At 41.8% G+C, this 18,747-nt stretch overlaps 1 protein-coding gene across 6 annotated transcripts in view; it reads left to right on the top strand.

Annotated features, from left to right (window-relative positions):
• CDK6 (cyclin dependent kinase 6) overlaps positions 1-18,747 on the top strand; it is a 259,075-nt gene that overhangs the window by 184,319 nt on the left and 56,009 nt on the right. For all 6 annotated transcript variants that reach the window (XM_069587399.1, XM_069587405.1, XM_069587402.1 and 3 more), the window contains exon 5: positions 3,639-3,748. In XM_069587399.1, the coding sequence (XP_069443500.1) occupies positions 3,639-3,748 (110 nt within the window). The remainder of the gene's footprint in view (positions 1-3,638; positions 3,749-18,747) is intronic.

Here is an 18,747-nt window from a genome sequence, read left to right as displayed (position 1 = left end):
AGTTCACTCAGACTCACGTCCATCGCACTAGCAATTAAATAATCCCGCAATTAAAAGTTAACCATAAATATCTGATAATATGGAAATTTTAAAACTCTTTTCTAAATAATTCTTCATACTAGATTATTCTTAAAGAGAAAATTAAAGATAAATTATGTATTATTTAAAGCTGAACAAAAATGAGGAAGGTTTAATAATATATAAATAAATGTTCTATCATTAATCAAAAGTGAAAATAAATTATCCAGGTTTCAACTCAGAAATAAATTTTAGAAAACAAAGAAATTAGGAGGGAGGATTTAAAAAGATAAAAGTAGAAGTCAATAAATTATAAAACAGTAAGCCTCCCAAAATGAGAAGACATTTTGAAGTCAGTTTTTTAATAAATAATGTAGCTAAACTGTTAATAACCCTGACTGATATAAAGAGGAAAAACATTAGATTTTCTTTCTCAGAAAACCAAAAAATTAAGTGAGATAAAAATAATGAACAAGAAATACTGTATAAATTTAAGCCAATATATTTTAAAATCAAGATTAAGGATATCCATAGGGAAATTCCTTATCATTACCAAAACTGACTCAAAACAACGTTGACACCTGAACAGACTAATTACCAAGAAGAAAGTCATGAGGCTGTTAGAAACGTGCTGCTTGGAAAGATCCAGATCCAGGTGGTTTTACAAGTGCATCCTATCAAGGAACTGATTATTCGTATGCTGTTTATAATGTTCCAGAATATAGAAAAGGATGGACAGTTTGCATATATCCCTAACACTAAACATGAAAAATTACACACAAAAAGAAAACTGTAGATTAGTCTCATTCATCAGTGTAAGTTAGTGTCCCAAATAAATATTAGCAAATAGAATCCGAGTCAAATAAAAGAATAATAAACCATGTCTAGGAATGATTTATTCCAAGAAGAGAAGGGTGGTACAATATTGGGAAATCCATTAATGTAATTAATCTAGCATTAATAGAATAAAAGAGAATGGTCAAATGGTTATTATTAATAGACATTTTTTAAAGCTTTTGATAAAAATGCATTACCCATTTTGAGTGGTAACTAAATTTTAAAAGGAAATGAAAGGAACTTCTTAAATGTATCAATATTTTTCTTATTATTTTAGCTGTCTAAACATTTATTTGGTGATCGTAGTATCACTGGTTAAAGTACTGAAAGTGAAGACAATTATACTAAAATGTTTTAGAACGAGTAATCAGTCAGAAATCACAGCCTCTTGAAACAGCGTTAAATAATGCTGTATTCAGATTAAACTTTTCATCTCATACGTTTGACTCTATTTCAAACTGAAGTGAGAAGATAAATCTGTAATATCACAATACCTGTGTCTATCTGGAAACCACTGGACTTTATGGTCCGTTTGCCCCTGCACACCTTGGTTTACAGAGTATTAGAGAAACAGGGAAGTGTTCCTCCAGCTAGAAATATTAGTAATACAGAAATAAATTATGTAACTAGACACTGGAGCCCAGAATCAGACACTTTTCTTAACAAAAGCAGTGAGTACCTTCTCTTTGGGGACTGAATCTTTCCCACTTATCTTCTAGGAATGATTGCCTTAAAATCATCAGTTTGGTATTTGGTGAAACACAGGTGTGACATGCTCAATACTATGATGGGCAATGATGGACATAAAGGTGGGTGAAAGCGGGTCCGTGGCCCCAGGAATGACCCATGTTGTGAACTACGTTATGTGCTAAGTCGCTTCATTTGTGTCCCACTCTGCGAGAACTACATTACAGGGTATGGTTTCTCGGTGGCAGTGGGTCCACAGAGGTGATGATATCAAAGCTGAACTTTGTAGGAGAAGCAGAATTTCAGCCTGTGGAGGAGAAAGTAGAGTTTGTCAGACTAGAACAGTGTCATCCAAAAACACGGAGGCAAGAGCTGGAAGATACGTTTTGTATAATTGAGTGGTGCTCAAACCTGGCCAAGGGTTAGGGTTACCTAATGAAGTTTAACCAAAAGGAAAAAAAAAAAAAAGAGGAGGAAGAGAAAAAAAAAAAAAAAGAACTCCAGGGCCCCCACCCATGGATATCTAATTAAGTTAGGGGCAGGATAAGGCCCAGACACATGAGTTTTCCTGGACGCCGCCTGGATGATCCTGGTACACGGTCAGGGTTGAAAGCCACTGATGTGGTCTCATGTGTGACTAGGCCATGTGTTTCATTATCAGTCAGAATCCTGAGTTGGTGGGACTCAGCTGGGCAGTTTTCTGCCCCCTGTCATGCTGGTAGGAGCCACAGTCATCTGTTGGGGTGCCTGGTCAGGCTGCAGTGTCCAAGATGGCTCACTCACACGGTCTTTCAGCTGAGAGCTCAGATGAGGCTGTCGGCTGGGGCATCTCTGTGGTCTGCTCGTTGCATAGCAGCTGGTTTCCAAAAGGAAGCATCTTCAGAGCAAACATTCAAAAAGGCTCGGGTAATCAGTCTTCCCATAACCTAGCTTTGGTAGTCTCAAATGTCACTTCCATTACATTCTGTTGGTCAAGCAAGTCACTAAGGCCACCTCAGAGAGAAGGGACGGTGAATTAAACTCCAGTCTTTAATGAGAGGAGTGTGTATATAAGGAAAGAAGGCAATTGATGGCAACCATTTTTTTTTTCCCCAAAAAATTTCTACTGCAGTCTTGATGCATTAAGTTCTATAGCATCAACGTAAATAAACAGAACTTCAGGAAAGTTAGATAGACATCAATGAACGTACAATTAGGTAAGACAGAGTAATGATAGAAGGAATCTGAATATGTAAAATGCTCCTGTAATAGATGCGGTATTGAATCCCTTAGCTGACAAGAAAGAATGTATCTGCAATTCAGACGTCCATAGAATTTCTGGAAGAAGCCCTCAAACCCCTATTTGCTCTTATAAATCTAGAACCTGAATGATATGATTTCCTCACCTTTCAGTGTTGCAGAAATATTTTGTTGTGTTTGCTCTATCTGTTATTACACCGCTCGGGATAAAACGGGGTTCTTCCCGTGTGGGAATCCCTCCCTTTGGATGATTTTCCACATGGTGTAAGCAGTTGGTTACACATTCTCTCTCACATTCTTCATGCTTTGTTTTCTGACAGGAGTGGCATTGAAGGGGGCTTTGTTTTGATTCCCTACGGTCTCGTGATAAGAGTAGTTTTGACTTGTCCTGGGTGCTCTGCAGGCTTCAGGGTCACCATCCAACAGCCTCTGGAGTCATCTTCTGATTTCCCCAAATGGCTGACCTGGGAATTGAGCTGAACACATTGCCATCACCTGTTTTCCATACACTTTTTTTTTTTAAGCCCCTTAAGAAAGAAACCATAGTTTTTTAAGCTAAGGGTTGGTTTGTTGGCTTGTTTTTTTTTAAAGTCTTTGCTTTTGCTTTCTGAAATTCAGTGATTTTGCCATCCTAGTAAGACACCCAGAGTCTGAGGTGGGAACCCAGGTTGTGGGGATGATGGAATTTCCCGACCTGTCAGCCATGAGCCTGTCACGTTATTGCTCCAGTCTCAGTGTCCCCTGTAAGATTTCAGGAGCTCTTTCCAGACCGAGTCTCGGCATGACACCGCTCAGCACGAGGCGTGAAGCAGACGGCCGTCACCCCCAGTAACGCTCCGCTGCGCTTGTCCTTGCAGGTTGTCACGCTGTGGTACCGAGCACCGGAAGTCCTGCTGCAGTCCAGCTACGCCACCCCTGTGGACCTCTGGAGCGTTGGCTGCATATTTGCAGAGATGTTTCGTAGAAAGTAAGAAATGCTTTTTGTTTCTCTGTCTCCCTTGGGAAGAAATGTTTGGGGTCTTGGATAATTTAAGTAGCAGCCTAGTATCTCTCTCTCAAGTGGAATCATGGTATCCACATCCATATGCCTCCGGCTCTCACTTCCGAGTCTGTCCAGAAAGTGCCTTCTCAGCCCTTACAGTGTCACTGGGTGTGGTGGTCGCTTCTGGCTCTTGGAAGCTCTGTTTGGAAAAGAACACTGCACTGTTCTTAACAATTCATTGTTTCTGTTGGTGATAATAAGACATGGTAAATGTGAAGTGTGTTATGAAAATTTGTTTTTAGTGAGAAATATCTTCAAGGTGGACTTTTCCACAGGAGGAGGACCAGGGATATTATGTATATGGAAGTTTTGATGATGGGTTGACAGAACAGAATGTTTAGATGGAAAAGGAATAGACAAGAGAGACATCTGAGCCATTTCAGAATCCTTTAAATGCTGTCAATTGGAGGAGAGATTAGACAGACTCAGGCACTATAGAGGGCAGAACTAGAACCAGAGATATTCAAATTACAGGCATAAAGATTTTTGCTTAGAAGGCGAAAAAAATCGAATGGTTAGAGTTATCTGAAGAGCAGATCAGGGCTCGTTCTCACTGGCTACCCAAGAAGAGACGAGGCCACTTCACACTGGAGATGTTTACAGTGGTATTCTTAGAGTGGGTGGGTGGGCTCGATGGCCTCCGGGGCACCTTTGACTCTGAAAGTCTGCAGTTCATGTGTGTGATTTTCATATCACAAGAAAATAGCCAAAACAATATAACAACGATCTGCCAGGGAAAGAACCCACACCTTGGTACTAAACTCAGCCTGGTTAAAATTAAACAGAGAGGCTAATCAGAATCTAATCTCTCTTTGTCTTCTGTTTTTATTTCCATGGGAAAATGTGAGTCTGGAAGCTGAGTATTCTCCCAAGTTGGACATGTTATATTCAAAATGTAACTCCATGATAGCTCACAAGAAAGAAATGCAGTCAGCCGTTGTTTGCTTGCTCATTTGTTTGTTTTAACCAAAGGAAATTTTGTTCCTGTAACAAATCTGGGGACCTGCTTCTAGACCTCAGCAGATTTCATCCCTAGCTCACAGAAGGATATCAAAGTACACAGATGTTTAAGGCAGGCTAATTGTGTGCCAGTCATAGGACCAAACCTCTTTTCATGCGTTCCCTTTTTATTTCTCACAATAAGAGATAGCTGAGATGCAGTGGTTAATGTATTTGTCTGACATCAAACAGAAAGAACGAGGGCTATTACTCCAAAGGAAGTCTTGTGAGTCTACCAAGGAGGGAAGGGGAAAAAAAGACTGCATTCAGCTGCAGTGTTTGCTAAATAGGCTAAATAAGTGGCTCTGGAAGTGTGGTTCTTGGACCAGCAGCACCAGCATCACTTGGGGGACCTTTTGGAAGTGCAAATTCTTGGGCCTCACCCCAGACCCACTGGATCAGAAGCTCTTGGGCCGGGGTTCAACAGTCTGTGTTTTCACAAGCCCTCCATGTGATCCTAACTCACCCTTCAGGGAAGGAGCCACTGGGGAGGATGAGAGACTCACCAGCAGTGGTGTGGTTTACACACCAAGTCACGTCTGACTCTTTTGCAACTCCATCGACTGTAGCCCACCATGATTCCTCTCTCCATGGGATTCTGCTCCACCCAGGGATCAAACCCACACCTCCTGCTTTGGCAGGCGGATACTTTACCACTGAGCCACCAGGGAAGTCTCACCAGGGGATAGCAATCTTTAAATGTACGACTCCCAGACCTCTCTCTTGAAATTCTGATTTCTTATTGGGCTAGGGCCTGGCATTCCTGTCTTTAATTAAAAGTGCCTCATGTAGTTCTTCAAACAAATGTGGAAAATGTTGGGTTAAACACTTATGGTCAGAACCAGGAATAATTGACTGGCAGTATTGCAGTGTGGGAGTCAAGACAGTCATTTCAGTTCATCCCATGAACAACTTGGTGCAGATGAGAGATGATTAGAGTCTGGAATTACTTTGATGTCTAGTGCTGTGCTCGGTTGCTCAGTTGTGTCCCAACTCCCTGGCAAGCCTATGAACTGTAGCCTGCCAGGCTCCTCTGTCCGTGCAATTTTCTAGGCAAAAATACTGGAGTGAGTAGCCATTTCCTACTCCAGGGGATCCTCCTGACCCAGAGATCAAACCCATGTCTCCTGTACTGTCAGGCAGGTTTTTTTACCACTGGCGCCAGCCACCTGGGAAGCCCTGATGTGTCTAGCTAGAATTATCCTCAAATGTAAGATTGGGTCCTTCTTTTGTTATGAGAGGAGGGGGATCAGTTATTTTTCAGTAGTATAAAACGTGAGTCCCAGCCATAATTGATGATAAAAACCAATCTTTTTCTGGAAGATGTTAAAAGAAAGATGAAATTTAAGGTATGTAGTGTTACATTTTCTCTAGTAAGGAATGTGCTGCATTTTTAAGTATAGATAGCCACCACTTATGGGACAGTTGCAACCCATATTTTCATTTGACAGCCACTTTTCATTTTTACAGCCATATTTTCATTTTGCCACTGATGTGGTAGTATAGTTGGTAGTCTGGTTCCCAGACTGCCTTGCAGAGAATTCTGTAACAACCTGGAACATATACAAAACATTATTTATGAAAATTTTCTACTTAACCAGTTTTTTCTATGGGAAAATCCATTCTGTGTTCAGTCCAGGAGACAGGAGTACCCATCTCTGCACCCAGCACTGGATCTGAGAAGGGACTCTGATGGAGGCATAGAGAGAGCCTCCTCTGAAGTCAGCAGCAACGGTCTGCTTCACAGTTCTGGGGAAGCAAGCTGCTGGGTAGAGACCCACTGGCTCTTCAGATGTGCACAGAAGAAAGAACCTTTCTCTAGGAGTCTTATCCTGGGAGAGCAAACGGAGAAATAATTGCAGGCAGCAGGAAGCCATATCAGAACCCAGACCCCTGTGCCTTTAAGGCTGAAGGACAATGAGTCCATCTGGGCCTGCCATACACGCCCTTCCTGGGGCGGGGGCTCTGTCTCCTGGGTAGTTCCTGCCGGTTTGGATGCAACCTTGAAAACAGCCATGGCATCTGACCCCTCTTCCTGCTCAGTTCACGTTTTGGTATTTCCTGTGATAACACCCAGATATCTGAATGTGCAGGCTGCTCAGTCCTGCCAGCTGAATGCTGGGGTCCAGCCACCAGCTTGACCTGCGTCCAGCCTGACTCCGGATTCAGTGCTGACCCACCTGTTGTGGTGTCCAGCTGAGAGCACACGGGCCAGGCCTTCTGGAAGCAGATTCTCATTGCCTTAGCTGACCCTGCATCAGGGAATCCTGGCATGTGTCCCCTCCCTCTGGCTTCCTCCTTGTTGCTATGGCAGTAGTTCCCAAATCGTGTCATCTCTTTTAACACCTTCATCATTTTTGCCATACTCTTAAGATAACTATGCTTAGTTTTTTTTACTGTCTTAATTAGAGTTATCTCACTAAACCTACACTCTGAGGACTGTTAATTCAGTTTGTAGATGAAGAACCACAGCCTTCTACAGGGAGTGTGAATAACTTGTCCATGGACATACAGCTCTTCTGTAGGAGACCCAAATTTGAACCCTAGTCCATCGGACTCTCTAATCTTTGATTTTTCCACTCTGCCACGTTTCTGCCTTGGCTGTGGTTTTACCTGTGAGGCCATGTTTTTTTCTGCATTAATTTCCACATTATTACAGTGTAGCAGCAATAATATTTTAAGGAGGTGAAGATGCAAACCATGCATCTAATAGCTTTGACTTCTAGTCTCTCCTACTCTCACTTTATAGTGGAAGAGCTGACCGGCTTTCTGTGACCTTGTGAAGAGGTCCTGCCTTGTATTCTAGAATGGGATACCTAAGAAATATGAACTCAGTAAAAAGAATCTTAGGGCAGATGGTTTACAAAGAGCGAGAGAGTTTGAATGCCACCTGTCATTATTATATGAATTTAATAATTGCTACACTGACCTTCCATGTGTGTGTATGCACTCAATCATGTCTGATTCTTTGGAACCTCATGGACTGTAACCTGTCGGGCTCCTCTGTCCATGGGCAAGAATACTGGAGCTGGTTGCCATTTCCTCCTCCAGGGGATCTTCCTGACCCAGGGACTGAACTCGTGTCTCTTGCATCTCCTGCCTTGGCAGGTGGGTTCTTTACCAGCTGAGCCAGCAGGGAAGCCCCTGCATCTTTTACCTTCCTCCTTTAACTCATCATCAATGGGTGATCCATCTTTACCCCACACTGAGTCATATTTTAAGACTAAAAAACATTGCTGCGAATAGGGTCAGTAGACAACTATCCAGCTTGAAGATTGGGATGAGATGGATAGAGGGATGGACCGATGAATGATGGAGATTGATTTTCAACTTCATAGCAAGATAGATTCACAATTGTTAACTCTCCAGGTATCGGTCTGGTGCCTTGTGATCATGGTCTGAACTGTTTTCTGTGGTTTGAAAGTTATGGGGTTTTCCAAGTGATGGCAAAGTCATAAAAAGAAAACGCACATTAAAAAAATAAAACGTGCTACTAATTCTTTGAATATGGAGATTGTGGTAAACAGATAGTAGTTCTTAGAAGTCCCAAGCTGCCAGCTGAAGTTGCCAGCTCTGTTGATCCCTAGCTAAAAAATGCCAGATGCCACCAAGAAGAATATAACAAATAGAGTCCCTGTTAGAAAGAAACAAACAAGGCTTCGTGATTTTACCCCGCCTCAGATGGTGGCCTCTCTCCGCTTGCCGTAATTGATTTCTATGAATTGAACACCCAGTAGCTGAGAAACTAAGAGTGAAGCTGTCCTTTGTGGCTGAGTGGTCTGGGAGCAAACATCTTTAAAATGTCACTGAGTGCCCTGCCAACGGTCCTACTGGGTACTGTGTTGGCGTTCCCCATACTTGAGCACTTTCCTCAGTGATGTCAGGGAAATGAGGTCCTTGACCAGAGGCTCTGAACACCAAGGTACCCAGGCAGGCCCCAGCCACTGAGAGGAGACCCATCACCCCAGATTAGGTCAAAACATGTAAGACATGTAAGTGGAAACCAGGGCACTCCCTGGACCTTGACGTTTCTTGTCTCTTCTTGGATGTTTTCTTGGCTCTTTTTTTCCTTCTTCAGAGAACCCACCGGATGGGAAAAACTCCAAAGAAGCATTTACTTGAGTGAGGAAATACCCAAGGTGGTGGTACCCAGGAAAAGAACTGATCTTGTTAAACAGTGCACACAGGGGAGTTCTAAGTAAGAAACAAGGAGTACTACTTTTTAATCGTAGTCAATGTTTTTTTTTTTTCTTATTCTTGATGTCCCTGATGCGGGGAAAGATTGAGGGCAGGAGGAGAAGGGGGTGACAGAGGAAGAGATGGTTGGATGGCATCACCGACTCAATGCACATGAGCTTGAGCAAGCTCCGGGAAACAGTGAAGGACAAGGAGGCCTGGTGTGCTGCAGTACATAGGATCGCGAAGAGTCGGACATGGCTTATCGACTGAGCAACAACAATATTACTTTAACAGGAATGTATTTGTTTTCATGGTGTGTGCTGAGACCACCCCATCAGGCCAGCCTTTCCCTGTCAGGGCACCCCAACAGCTGCCCAGCTTCCCACCCCTTGGGTCTGACTCCCTGGGTCTGCCTGCCTGCCAGCCTATTTTCCTGTTTCTTGCCTATTTCCTGCCTCCTTCTGATAAAGTAATCTTTCCATCGTCACCTTTTTCCCAAAACTTGTTAAAACTGCTGTAGGATCCTTGACCCTCGAGACCTTCTGAAGAAGAAGCCCCAACTGCATTCTGCCCGTCTCACATCTTATTCTCCAAGATGTAAATGTATGTTCGTGAAGGGTACCTTGTGGCCCCAAAACGTGTCTTGAGGTTTTCTTCCTTAGAATCCTTTCAGTTCTCTTATCCTGGGTGGCCTCTTGCCCTCTCTAAATCTTCCAGAGCTAAATCTGGAAGATGTCTCTTCAGGGAGGAGAACCGCCCCCTCCCTAGGCCCCCCCACCTCCCGCCCCTACAAAAAACAAACCCTCAGTAATGAGACAAACATCCCAGTTCAAAATGGGCGAAAGATTTAAACATTCACGTCACCAAAGAAGATACAAGGACATGAAATAGGCATATGAAAAGATGTTCTGTGTCATTGGTCAGTGCGTGCATGCTCACTCAGCCGGCTCTGTGTGACCTCCATGGACTGTAGCCCACCATGGAGGTGAGTGTCTTTATCTGTAAAATGGAGAGACTGGGATAAGATGCTACATCCGTGGTGTTCCGACCTTCACAGAGGTATCCGTGTCCTTCTACAGTCTAAGAGTGCCCAGCCCTTTTCGTTCCCCTACTCAGCTTTGTTCAGAGCAGTTTGATGTCATCTTTTTCATTTACTGGAATTCTGGAATCTAAAAGGGTTTTATAACACAGGAGTAGATGTCATCCAAGAGTCACTCTAACTCTGATATTCTTTGCTTTGGGGTGAAACTGTGGCTTGGTCATTTCTAGAATTCTTAACATGTCATGCAGAGCTCACCCTTGCTGACAGAGGTTGTTATGACACATGCTTGTCGTGGTTCTGAGAACTCGACATGCGTTATACTATTTAATCCTCCCAGGCAGCTTGCCCCAGGATCCCACATCTGGTTGCTGGCAGAGCTTAAACTCAGAGCTGTATGGCCTGTGACAGGTACACTGACGTGTAATGAGCTATACTAGAAAGCCGGGTGGGCATATAAATATACAGGGCAGCAGTTATAGATGCGCGTACCTGGGGGGAATCGTGGTGTGTGCATGTGTGTACATGCCTCCCTGTCTACTGTTCCTTTTTTTACACATTTAAATATATAAAATAGTTCATGTGGAATGTCTATGAAAGTCTAAACCAGTTCTGTCCAATAGAAAAGAGAATGTCAAAAAAAGAAAAAGAAAAGAGGATGTCAACCACGTCATTTTAAGTTCTCTACAGTCACATTAAAAGTAAAAAGAAACAAGTACAATTGATTTTTTAACACAACATATCCAAAATGTAAACATGGAATAGGGCTTCCCTGGCTCAGATGTAAAGACTCTGCCTGCAATGCAGGAGACCCGGGTTCAATCCCTGGGTTGGGAAGATCCCCTGGAGAAGGGCATGGCAACCCACTCCAGTATTCTTGCCCAGAGAATTCCATGGACAGAGGAGCTTGGTGGGATCCTGTCCATGGGGTGACAAAGAGTCAGACATGACTGAGCAACTAACGTACATGCACATCCAAAATGTTATTATTTAAATGTGGAATAGCTATAAGAATATGGATCATACATTCTATTTCAATACTAAATTGTTAAACTCCAGTATATGTTTTATGCTGACAGCACATCTCAATTCAGACTAACCACATTTCAAGGGCTCACAGACACATGTACTATATTTTATGTTGTTGTTCAGTAACTGGAGTGGGTAGCCATCTCCTCCGCTAGGGGATCTTTCTGACCCAGACGTGAAACCCCCATCTCCTGCATGGGCAGATAGATTCTTCACCTGAGCCACAGGTTTAAACCATCAAATGAAAAGATAAAGAAGATACAGACAACTCACTGTTTGTTGGGAAGGGGAGAGAGAAAGAGTCCATGCCCTCCCACCCTAGGCTTCTTGATTCTCAGTCTTCTGTCCCCTACATTGTCATCTTCTCTAGTTTGGGTGGAGGCCAGAGACGTCAGGGTCCTTGATGTAAAACCAGTAGAGCTGATGTTGGTGCAGCTGCCTGGCCTTTGTCCCTGAATCACTGACACTTAAGTGCCAGCCTGTAAATACAGTCTTACCAGCCCTGGCTGATCAGTCTTCCCCACTGCGTCCTCTTCAAAAGCGCATGCACCTGGAGCCTCCGTCTCCACACTGCGTGACTCTGCAGGCCATTTTCAGAAACAGGAATTGTGTGGGAAGGAATGACTTAGGAGATGCAGATGCCAATTAGCTTTATTAAAAAAAAATTTTTGAGAAATGAAAGTGTCTTTCCTATTCTCCTATCCAAAATCCATTCCCAAAGACAATCCCTGGATGTATTTCCAGATCTTTATTGCACATTCGAAAGTGTGTGTTTGCACACATCTATGTATGTATACATGTAGATTTGGATATAGATATAAACACATGCACACTTCTGTCAGTTTATCTCACATAAATGGGCTTATGCTGTACATATGTTGCCTTATTCATTTTATTTTATCACAATACATTAGGTCAATTCATAGAAATCAAACTCATTTTTAAACTGCTGAATCATTGTCAGCTCATTTATTTCATAATTGAATTTCCCATTGATGAGCATATATGGATTGGTTGGCTGGTTGCATTTGGTCTTATTACAGACAGTATTGCAGTTAAATCCTGTGCTTATTTTGTGGAACATTTGCCCAAGTATTTCTGTATGGGTAAATTCCAGAAGCAAAATTATAGGGTCAAATAACATGCCTATTTAAAATTCTGCTAGCTAAACCAAATTGCTCTCCAGCAAGTAAACTCTGTTTTTACCTTAAGGTGGGAAATAGGATTGAGAGTCTCAAAAATGGAGAAAAATTGTCAAAAATAAGACAAGGACTCTTACGTAAGCCCTGGCTTCCCCTGCTGCCTGTATGCCTTTTTAAAAATAATGTCAAGAGGAAAACTTGAGTGAATATGGTAGTTAAAAAACTGCTGTTAAGTTGGTTTGAAGCCTGAGGGACCTCTTTCAACTGTAAAATTGACTGTGGGTTTCCTTTTTTATCAGTTGTGTAGTGATAGGGAAGAAATCAACCTTACTTTGTCAGTTAAAAAAAAATTATCTTAAGATAAAGACCCAAGCAGTTTTTCAGACTAGTTTCTTCCAGTGCACAGACAGCGTGTGAAGATCATTCTCTTGAGTTCCATAGTGTGGAAGCTTGGAGAATAATGTATATTGAGTTTTGATCTTCCTTTCAGTCTGGATGTAGACATGGGTACTCTTCTTCCATAGTCAGCAGACCTCATGCGTCTTTCCTTCAGATTTTGCCTTCGGGGGGACTTCCCTGGTAGCTCGGTTAGTAAAGAATCCACCTGCAGTGCAGGAGACCCTGGTTCAATTTCTGGGTCAAGCAGATCCACTGGAGAAGGGATAGGCTGCCCACTCCAGTATTCTTGAGCTTCCCTGGTGACTCAGCTGGTAAAGAATCCACCTGTAATGCAGGAGACCTGGGTTCAGTCCCTGGGTTGGGAAGATCCCCTAGTGAAGGGAACAGCTACCCACTCCAATATTCTGGCCTGGAAAATTCCATGGACTGTATAGTCCATGAGGTCGCAGAGTCAGACATGACTGAGCAACTTTCACTTTCTTTTCACTTTCTTTGCCTTCTGAGTCTATTCGTGGGAGTAACTCTGGAAGCCCCTGCATCAGCCCTGACCTTGAAAGAGAAAATGAATCTAATAGTCTCAGTTCTACATCAGTCATAAAGTCTTAGGTCTTGCTCGTTGGCCTCTCTCAACCATTGATTTGGATTAAAAAATTTGATTTGAGGCAAGAAGCGGCCCAATTTTTTAATATAAAAACACTGGCAGAGAAAGTAGCTATAGTGTACATTGATAGCCAGTCTGATCTTTACTCAGTCAAAGGCAGACTTCTCATTACTGTTTCTGGTTTTTACGAACATGAGTTGCTTCCCAGCAGTACAGAATAAAAAGTACCAGGCCTACACAAAGTTATTGTAGCTGGAGCTTGGACCTCTGATCTGAGTTGAGTCCAGCCTTGGTAAAGCCTATAAACCATGATGTTACATTACATGTGTTGCTTTATAGCAGTCATGCAGCTATATTGGCAAGACAATACCTATAGTGAATAGTACGGTAAGTCCCCTAGATGGGAACCTTCAAGTTGTACATTTTGAGCGTTGCAGGCATGCTTCCACATGTCCCATCACATAAGTTAGTTCACCTGTCTGGCATGCGTTGCCATGTGCATGCATCCTCCACAAATGCTTGTGTTTTTGTGTACTTTACGGTATACAGAGTACAGTAGTACTGTTCTAGTACAAAATAGGAGTGTTCATTTATTTGGTACTAGTTCAAGAGCTTCTTAGAATATGCAAGCTTAGATGAAAATACTTCTTTAAAAATTATATTTCAAGTCTGTAAAATAACTTCACTCTGGAGAATTTTGAATGGGAATGTACATTAGCTATTACAGATATTGGATTAATAGCTTAAAAATCAGGTATCTTTTTAATCCAGTGACTTCACTGGGACCACATTTGTTAAAACTGAGTTCAGTTTTGTGTGTGGTCTTTAGGATTTCACTGGATCCTTAGTACATATATTTATTTCAGCAGATATGACATTCTTGTGGGAAAAGTATTATAAACTTATTACAGTAGAGTACTGTATAGCCGACGTGTTAGTTGGGTACCTAGGCTAACTTTGTTGGACTTAGGAACAAATCGGACCTACAAAGAGATTCTCAGGACGGAACTCGTTTGTGTACAGGAAACTTACTGTACAGCGTATTTCAGGTAAATGTAAATTTTATGGGATTTCATTGTATGCCTAAATAATTTCCCACAGAATGGTGCTAAAGAGCTAAATTACAACAAATAGTAAGATGTGACAAAAAATTCTGCTTGGTCTTGTCCTGCAGCGATAGGTTATAGTGACAGTCTGTTGTAGCTCCATGTGGCCGCTGCTGTGGGATCTGGGTCTGTCTGATACCCGTGCCCCACTGTTGTGTACTGCGTTCCTGCCTCCCGTCGGTCCTTCCCCGAGTGGCTGGAGGAGCTGATGTCTGATAAGACTCAGTGCTTGGCCTAGCTGAGAAGCACTGGGCATTTTCTCATAAAAATAGAAGATACTACCTGGTTCTTTCTTTTCCTCCTTTCGTCTCCTCTTCTTGCTGCAGACTCTCCCCTTCTGTCCCTCCTCCCTGTCTCTCCTCCACTCCCACTCTGTTCTTCTTTCCCTTCCTCCTCCCAATTTAACTGGGAAATACAGAGCATCCCACATGGCTTCCTGTATATACCTTCCCTAATAATACATGGTAGTATTGAGTTTCTGATTTACTGCTTCAATTTTGCTGGGCAAATTAAATTTGCAGGGATCCAAATTTACTCAGTGATAGGCTTAAGAGCTGTTGGCTGCTTGGGGGGGTGTGTGTGCGTGCGTGCGTGCACATTTACACAACCAGTAATCTGGCAAATGTATTTCTAAATCTTCTAGTTTTCTTATAAACATCTTAGAGTTTTAATATGAGGGGAAAAGAAGTGTGGCAGAGACAGCTACAGACATGTGGGCTGTGTTTACTCACAAATTGAAATATTGCAAAAGACAATTCAGAATGGCAGGTTTCCGGTGGAAATTAGATTTTACTATGAGCTAAACTGGATATTACTAGCTCTTGTCTTATCACTGGCACAATTAGAGTTTTCTGGACACTCTCAGTCCAGATCTGGGAGAAGATCCAAAACTTTGGAAGTTAGGGATCAGGAGCCTGCCAAATGTGTTTGTACTATGTTGTCCAGCTGTTTAACTGATAATAACTTTACATACTATTATTTCAATATGAAGAAGTAGTTTGGAAGCCAAATGCTGTGTCCATTTTGCTGGTCAGAGTCTTACAGAATTCTCCGGATATCAGCATAAAATAAAGTTAATTTTAGAGGCACTCAGGTAATTGGGATACAGCCCCAATTAAAAGTGGCACTGAACTGAAATACATAGACATTTCTCACTTTTATCTCAACTGATACTTTTTTTATATATTGAGTAGAAACAGTTTCTTGGTGTATTACATCCGTGAGCTCTCAATCAGAACACGTTAAAAATACTAGAAGCTTTTAGTTTAAAATGATACCTACTGCCCTTCTCCATTTCTTACTAAAAAGGTGAAACTTCTAACACTTATAACTGGCAGTGAAATAATTATCTGAATTATTTGAAAGAATTCCCATTTAGCCAGAACTGGATTTAAAATCCTGTTTGGTGATTCAGGTATGTCACATGCACCTGGAAATAAATAGATCTTTCTTTCCCTCCCTCGTCCCCTTTTTTAGAAACACAGAGTTGCTTGTAGTTCAAAACATAGTCAGCTATTTCCACCACAGATCCTAGTGAGATCTCCACAGTGGTACTGACTCCCCTCTGCCATCAGTGTTATATCTCTTCTCTCTTGGGTATGAGCACAAATACCAGGAAAACATATGTGCCAGAAGAGATCAGGGGAGGGGAGGAGAAGAGGATATTTAGTAGGTGGAGAGCAGTATGTGGGGAAACATGCGAGATATTAAGACTGATCTAAGAGCTACTCCAGAGAAGGCAGTGGCACCCCACTCCAGTGTTCTTGCCTGGAGAATCCCAGGGACGGGGGAGCCTGGTGGGCTGCCATCTATGGGGTCGCACAGAGTCGGACACGACTGAAGCGACTTTGTTTTGCAGCAGCAAGAGCTACTCAGAGACTGCTAGATGTTTACAGAATGAGCAAAGGTAATGTCTACATTTTGTTAACTATACATTGTCTGTCTGGGGAGACAATCCTTCTTAGAAGAATGAGATAAACTAAAAGAATAAAATTCTTGTTACTTTTGAAAAAATACTACCAAACAAGCAACAGTCCCTAGAAGCCTAAAAAATGATACAAAACTCTGAAAATCATTAACTGGCAAAAGCAGAAGAAATTTCTAAAAATCAGTAGACTAACTCAAGACAGTGCTAGAAGACATACTCTGTAAAAGAGAAACAGTGGAATCAACACAAGTGTCCGTTGACAGATGAACGGTTAAAGAGGGTGTGTGTGTGTGTGTGTGTGTGTGTGTGTGAGAGAGAGAGAGAGAGAGAGAGAGACACGCACAACGGAATATTCCTCAGCCATAAAAAAGAATGAAATAACACCATTTGCAGCAACATGGATGGGTCTAGAGATTATTATACTAAGTGAAGTTAATCAGACAGAGAAATACCAATATCATATGATACCATTTATATGTGGAACCTAAACAGAATTATGCAAAAGAACTTAAAACAGAAATAGACTCACAGACATAGAAAACAAACATATGGTTATCATAGGGGAAAGGGAGGGAGGGATAAACTAGGTCTTGGGATTAACAGATACATACTACTATATATAAAATAGATTTTTATAAAAAGGAAAGCAGTGACCTACTGTATAGCACAGGGAACTATATTCAATACCTTTTAATAACCTGTAATAGAAAAGACTATGAAAAAGAATATATATATATAACTGAATCACTTTGCTGTACACTTAAAACTAGCACAGCACTGTAAACCAACCATGCTTCAATAAAAAATAGAAGAGAAACAAAAGGCAACAAGAACTGAACATCCTGAAATGTAGAGACAGTAACTGAAATGGAAAGGGAGATACAGAAGATATGAAATTATAGAGAAATCAAGTACAGTAGCACAACTGAAATCTGAGAATAGGGAGTAAAAAGAATTAATATAGGAAATGGAATCTTTGCTGTAAAGGACAGTACTGAGACGTTCTCACGGAACACTGATGAACGGAAGTGTTCATGGTTTAAATGGTAAGAAAAGGACAAATATGAAGACTAGGAATGGGAATCTGGCATAAGAAAGCAGTGGTCTTGACATGCAGCAATCAAAACCATAGACTAAGACATGACTTGAGTATATGGATTGAAAGATCTCACAATATTTTGGTGAAAATCATTACAGAAGAGAAAATCAGTATTTTGGAATGCTCAGGGGTATGGGTACAGAACTCAAATCAACTTAGATAAGCTGAAGACTAAGGAACTTGTTAGCTCACATAAACGGTGATTCCAGAGATAGATGAGCTTCAGAGTCGGCTTGACCTACAAGCTGCAGCTCCATTTCGCTGAGACTCTCTTCATTGTGGTGGCATCTTTGAAGACTGTCTTCCCTCATGGCCAGGTGGTTCTGGTGGTTCCAGGTTTTGGACAAAGAACACATTCTTTTGTCCCAGAGTTCCAAATTGGTGCACTGAGATTCATCCTCAGAACTGTTAGGACACATGCCTACATTTAAACCAAGGAATGAGACCAGAGAAGTGGGATTTGCTGATCAGATGGTGGTCTGAAGAACATCAGACTGACATAAAACTCACCCTGGGATGTGTTAGAATTGCACAGAGAAAGGAAAAAAGCCTGTGAAGACAAATAAACTTACCTGAAAGCCATCCAAGAAGAAAGGAAAATCAGGCTGACCTCAGACTTCTCTTTTATTCTGAAAGTCAGGAGAGGATAGAGAAATGGCTAGATTTGTGAGGGAAAGTCTGTGACCCCAGAACATAGAGGTTCCAATATGTAAGGATTCCGTTACTGCCTTGTTTGTTTGTTTATTAAATACCAATTGGGCATACTTGATTTGACTGAGAGGGATATCAAAATGAGCACATCAAGAGTTAGGTGACCACAGATTGTAAATTGGCGCAGCCACTATGGAATACAGTGTGGAGGTTCCTCAAAAAACTAAAAACAAAGTTCCCATGTGATCCGGGATATACCGAGACAGAACTATAGTTCAAGGAGACACATACACCCCTGTGTTCATAGGATGACTATTTACAATAGCCAAGACATCGAAACCACCTCAGAGTCCACTGACAGATGAATGGATAAAGAAGATATATATGGTGTATACATTGGAATAGTAGCCATTGAGAAGAATAGTGCCATTTGCAGCAACAAATGGATGGGCCCGAAGAACACCACACCAAGCAAATTAAGTCACAAAGAGAAAGACAAATACCATATGATAGCCCTTCTACGGAATCTAAAATACGACGCAAATGAACACATATACAAAACAGAAATAGACTCGGAGATGTAGAGGGCACGCTTGTGGTCGCCAAAGGTGGGGGCGGGGACAGAAGTACTGGGAGTCTGGGATCAGCAGATGCAAACTGTTATACATCAGATGGGTCAACGGCAAGGTCCTGCTGTACAGCACAGGGAGCTGTATTCAATATCATGTGATAAACCATAGTGGAAAAGAATAG

This window comes from Ovis canadensis, chromosome 4 (genome assembly GCF_042477335.2).
Source record: "Ovis canadensis isolate MfBH-ARS-UI-01 breed Bighorn chromosome 4, ARS-UI_OviCan_v2, whole genome shotgun sequence".
Taxonomy (NCBI): Eukaryota; Metazoa; Chordata; class Mammalia; order Artiodactyla; family Bovidae; genus Ovis; species Ovis canadensis.
This window is presented reverse-complemented; position numbering and strand designations above follow the sequence as displayed.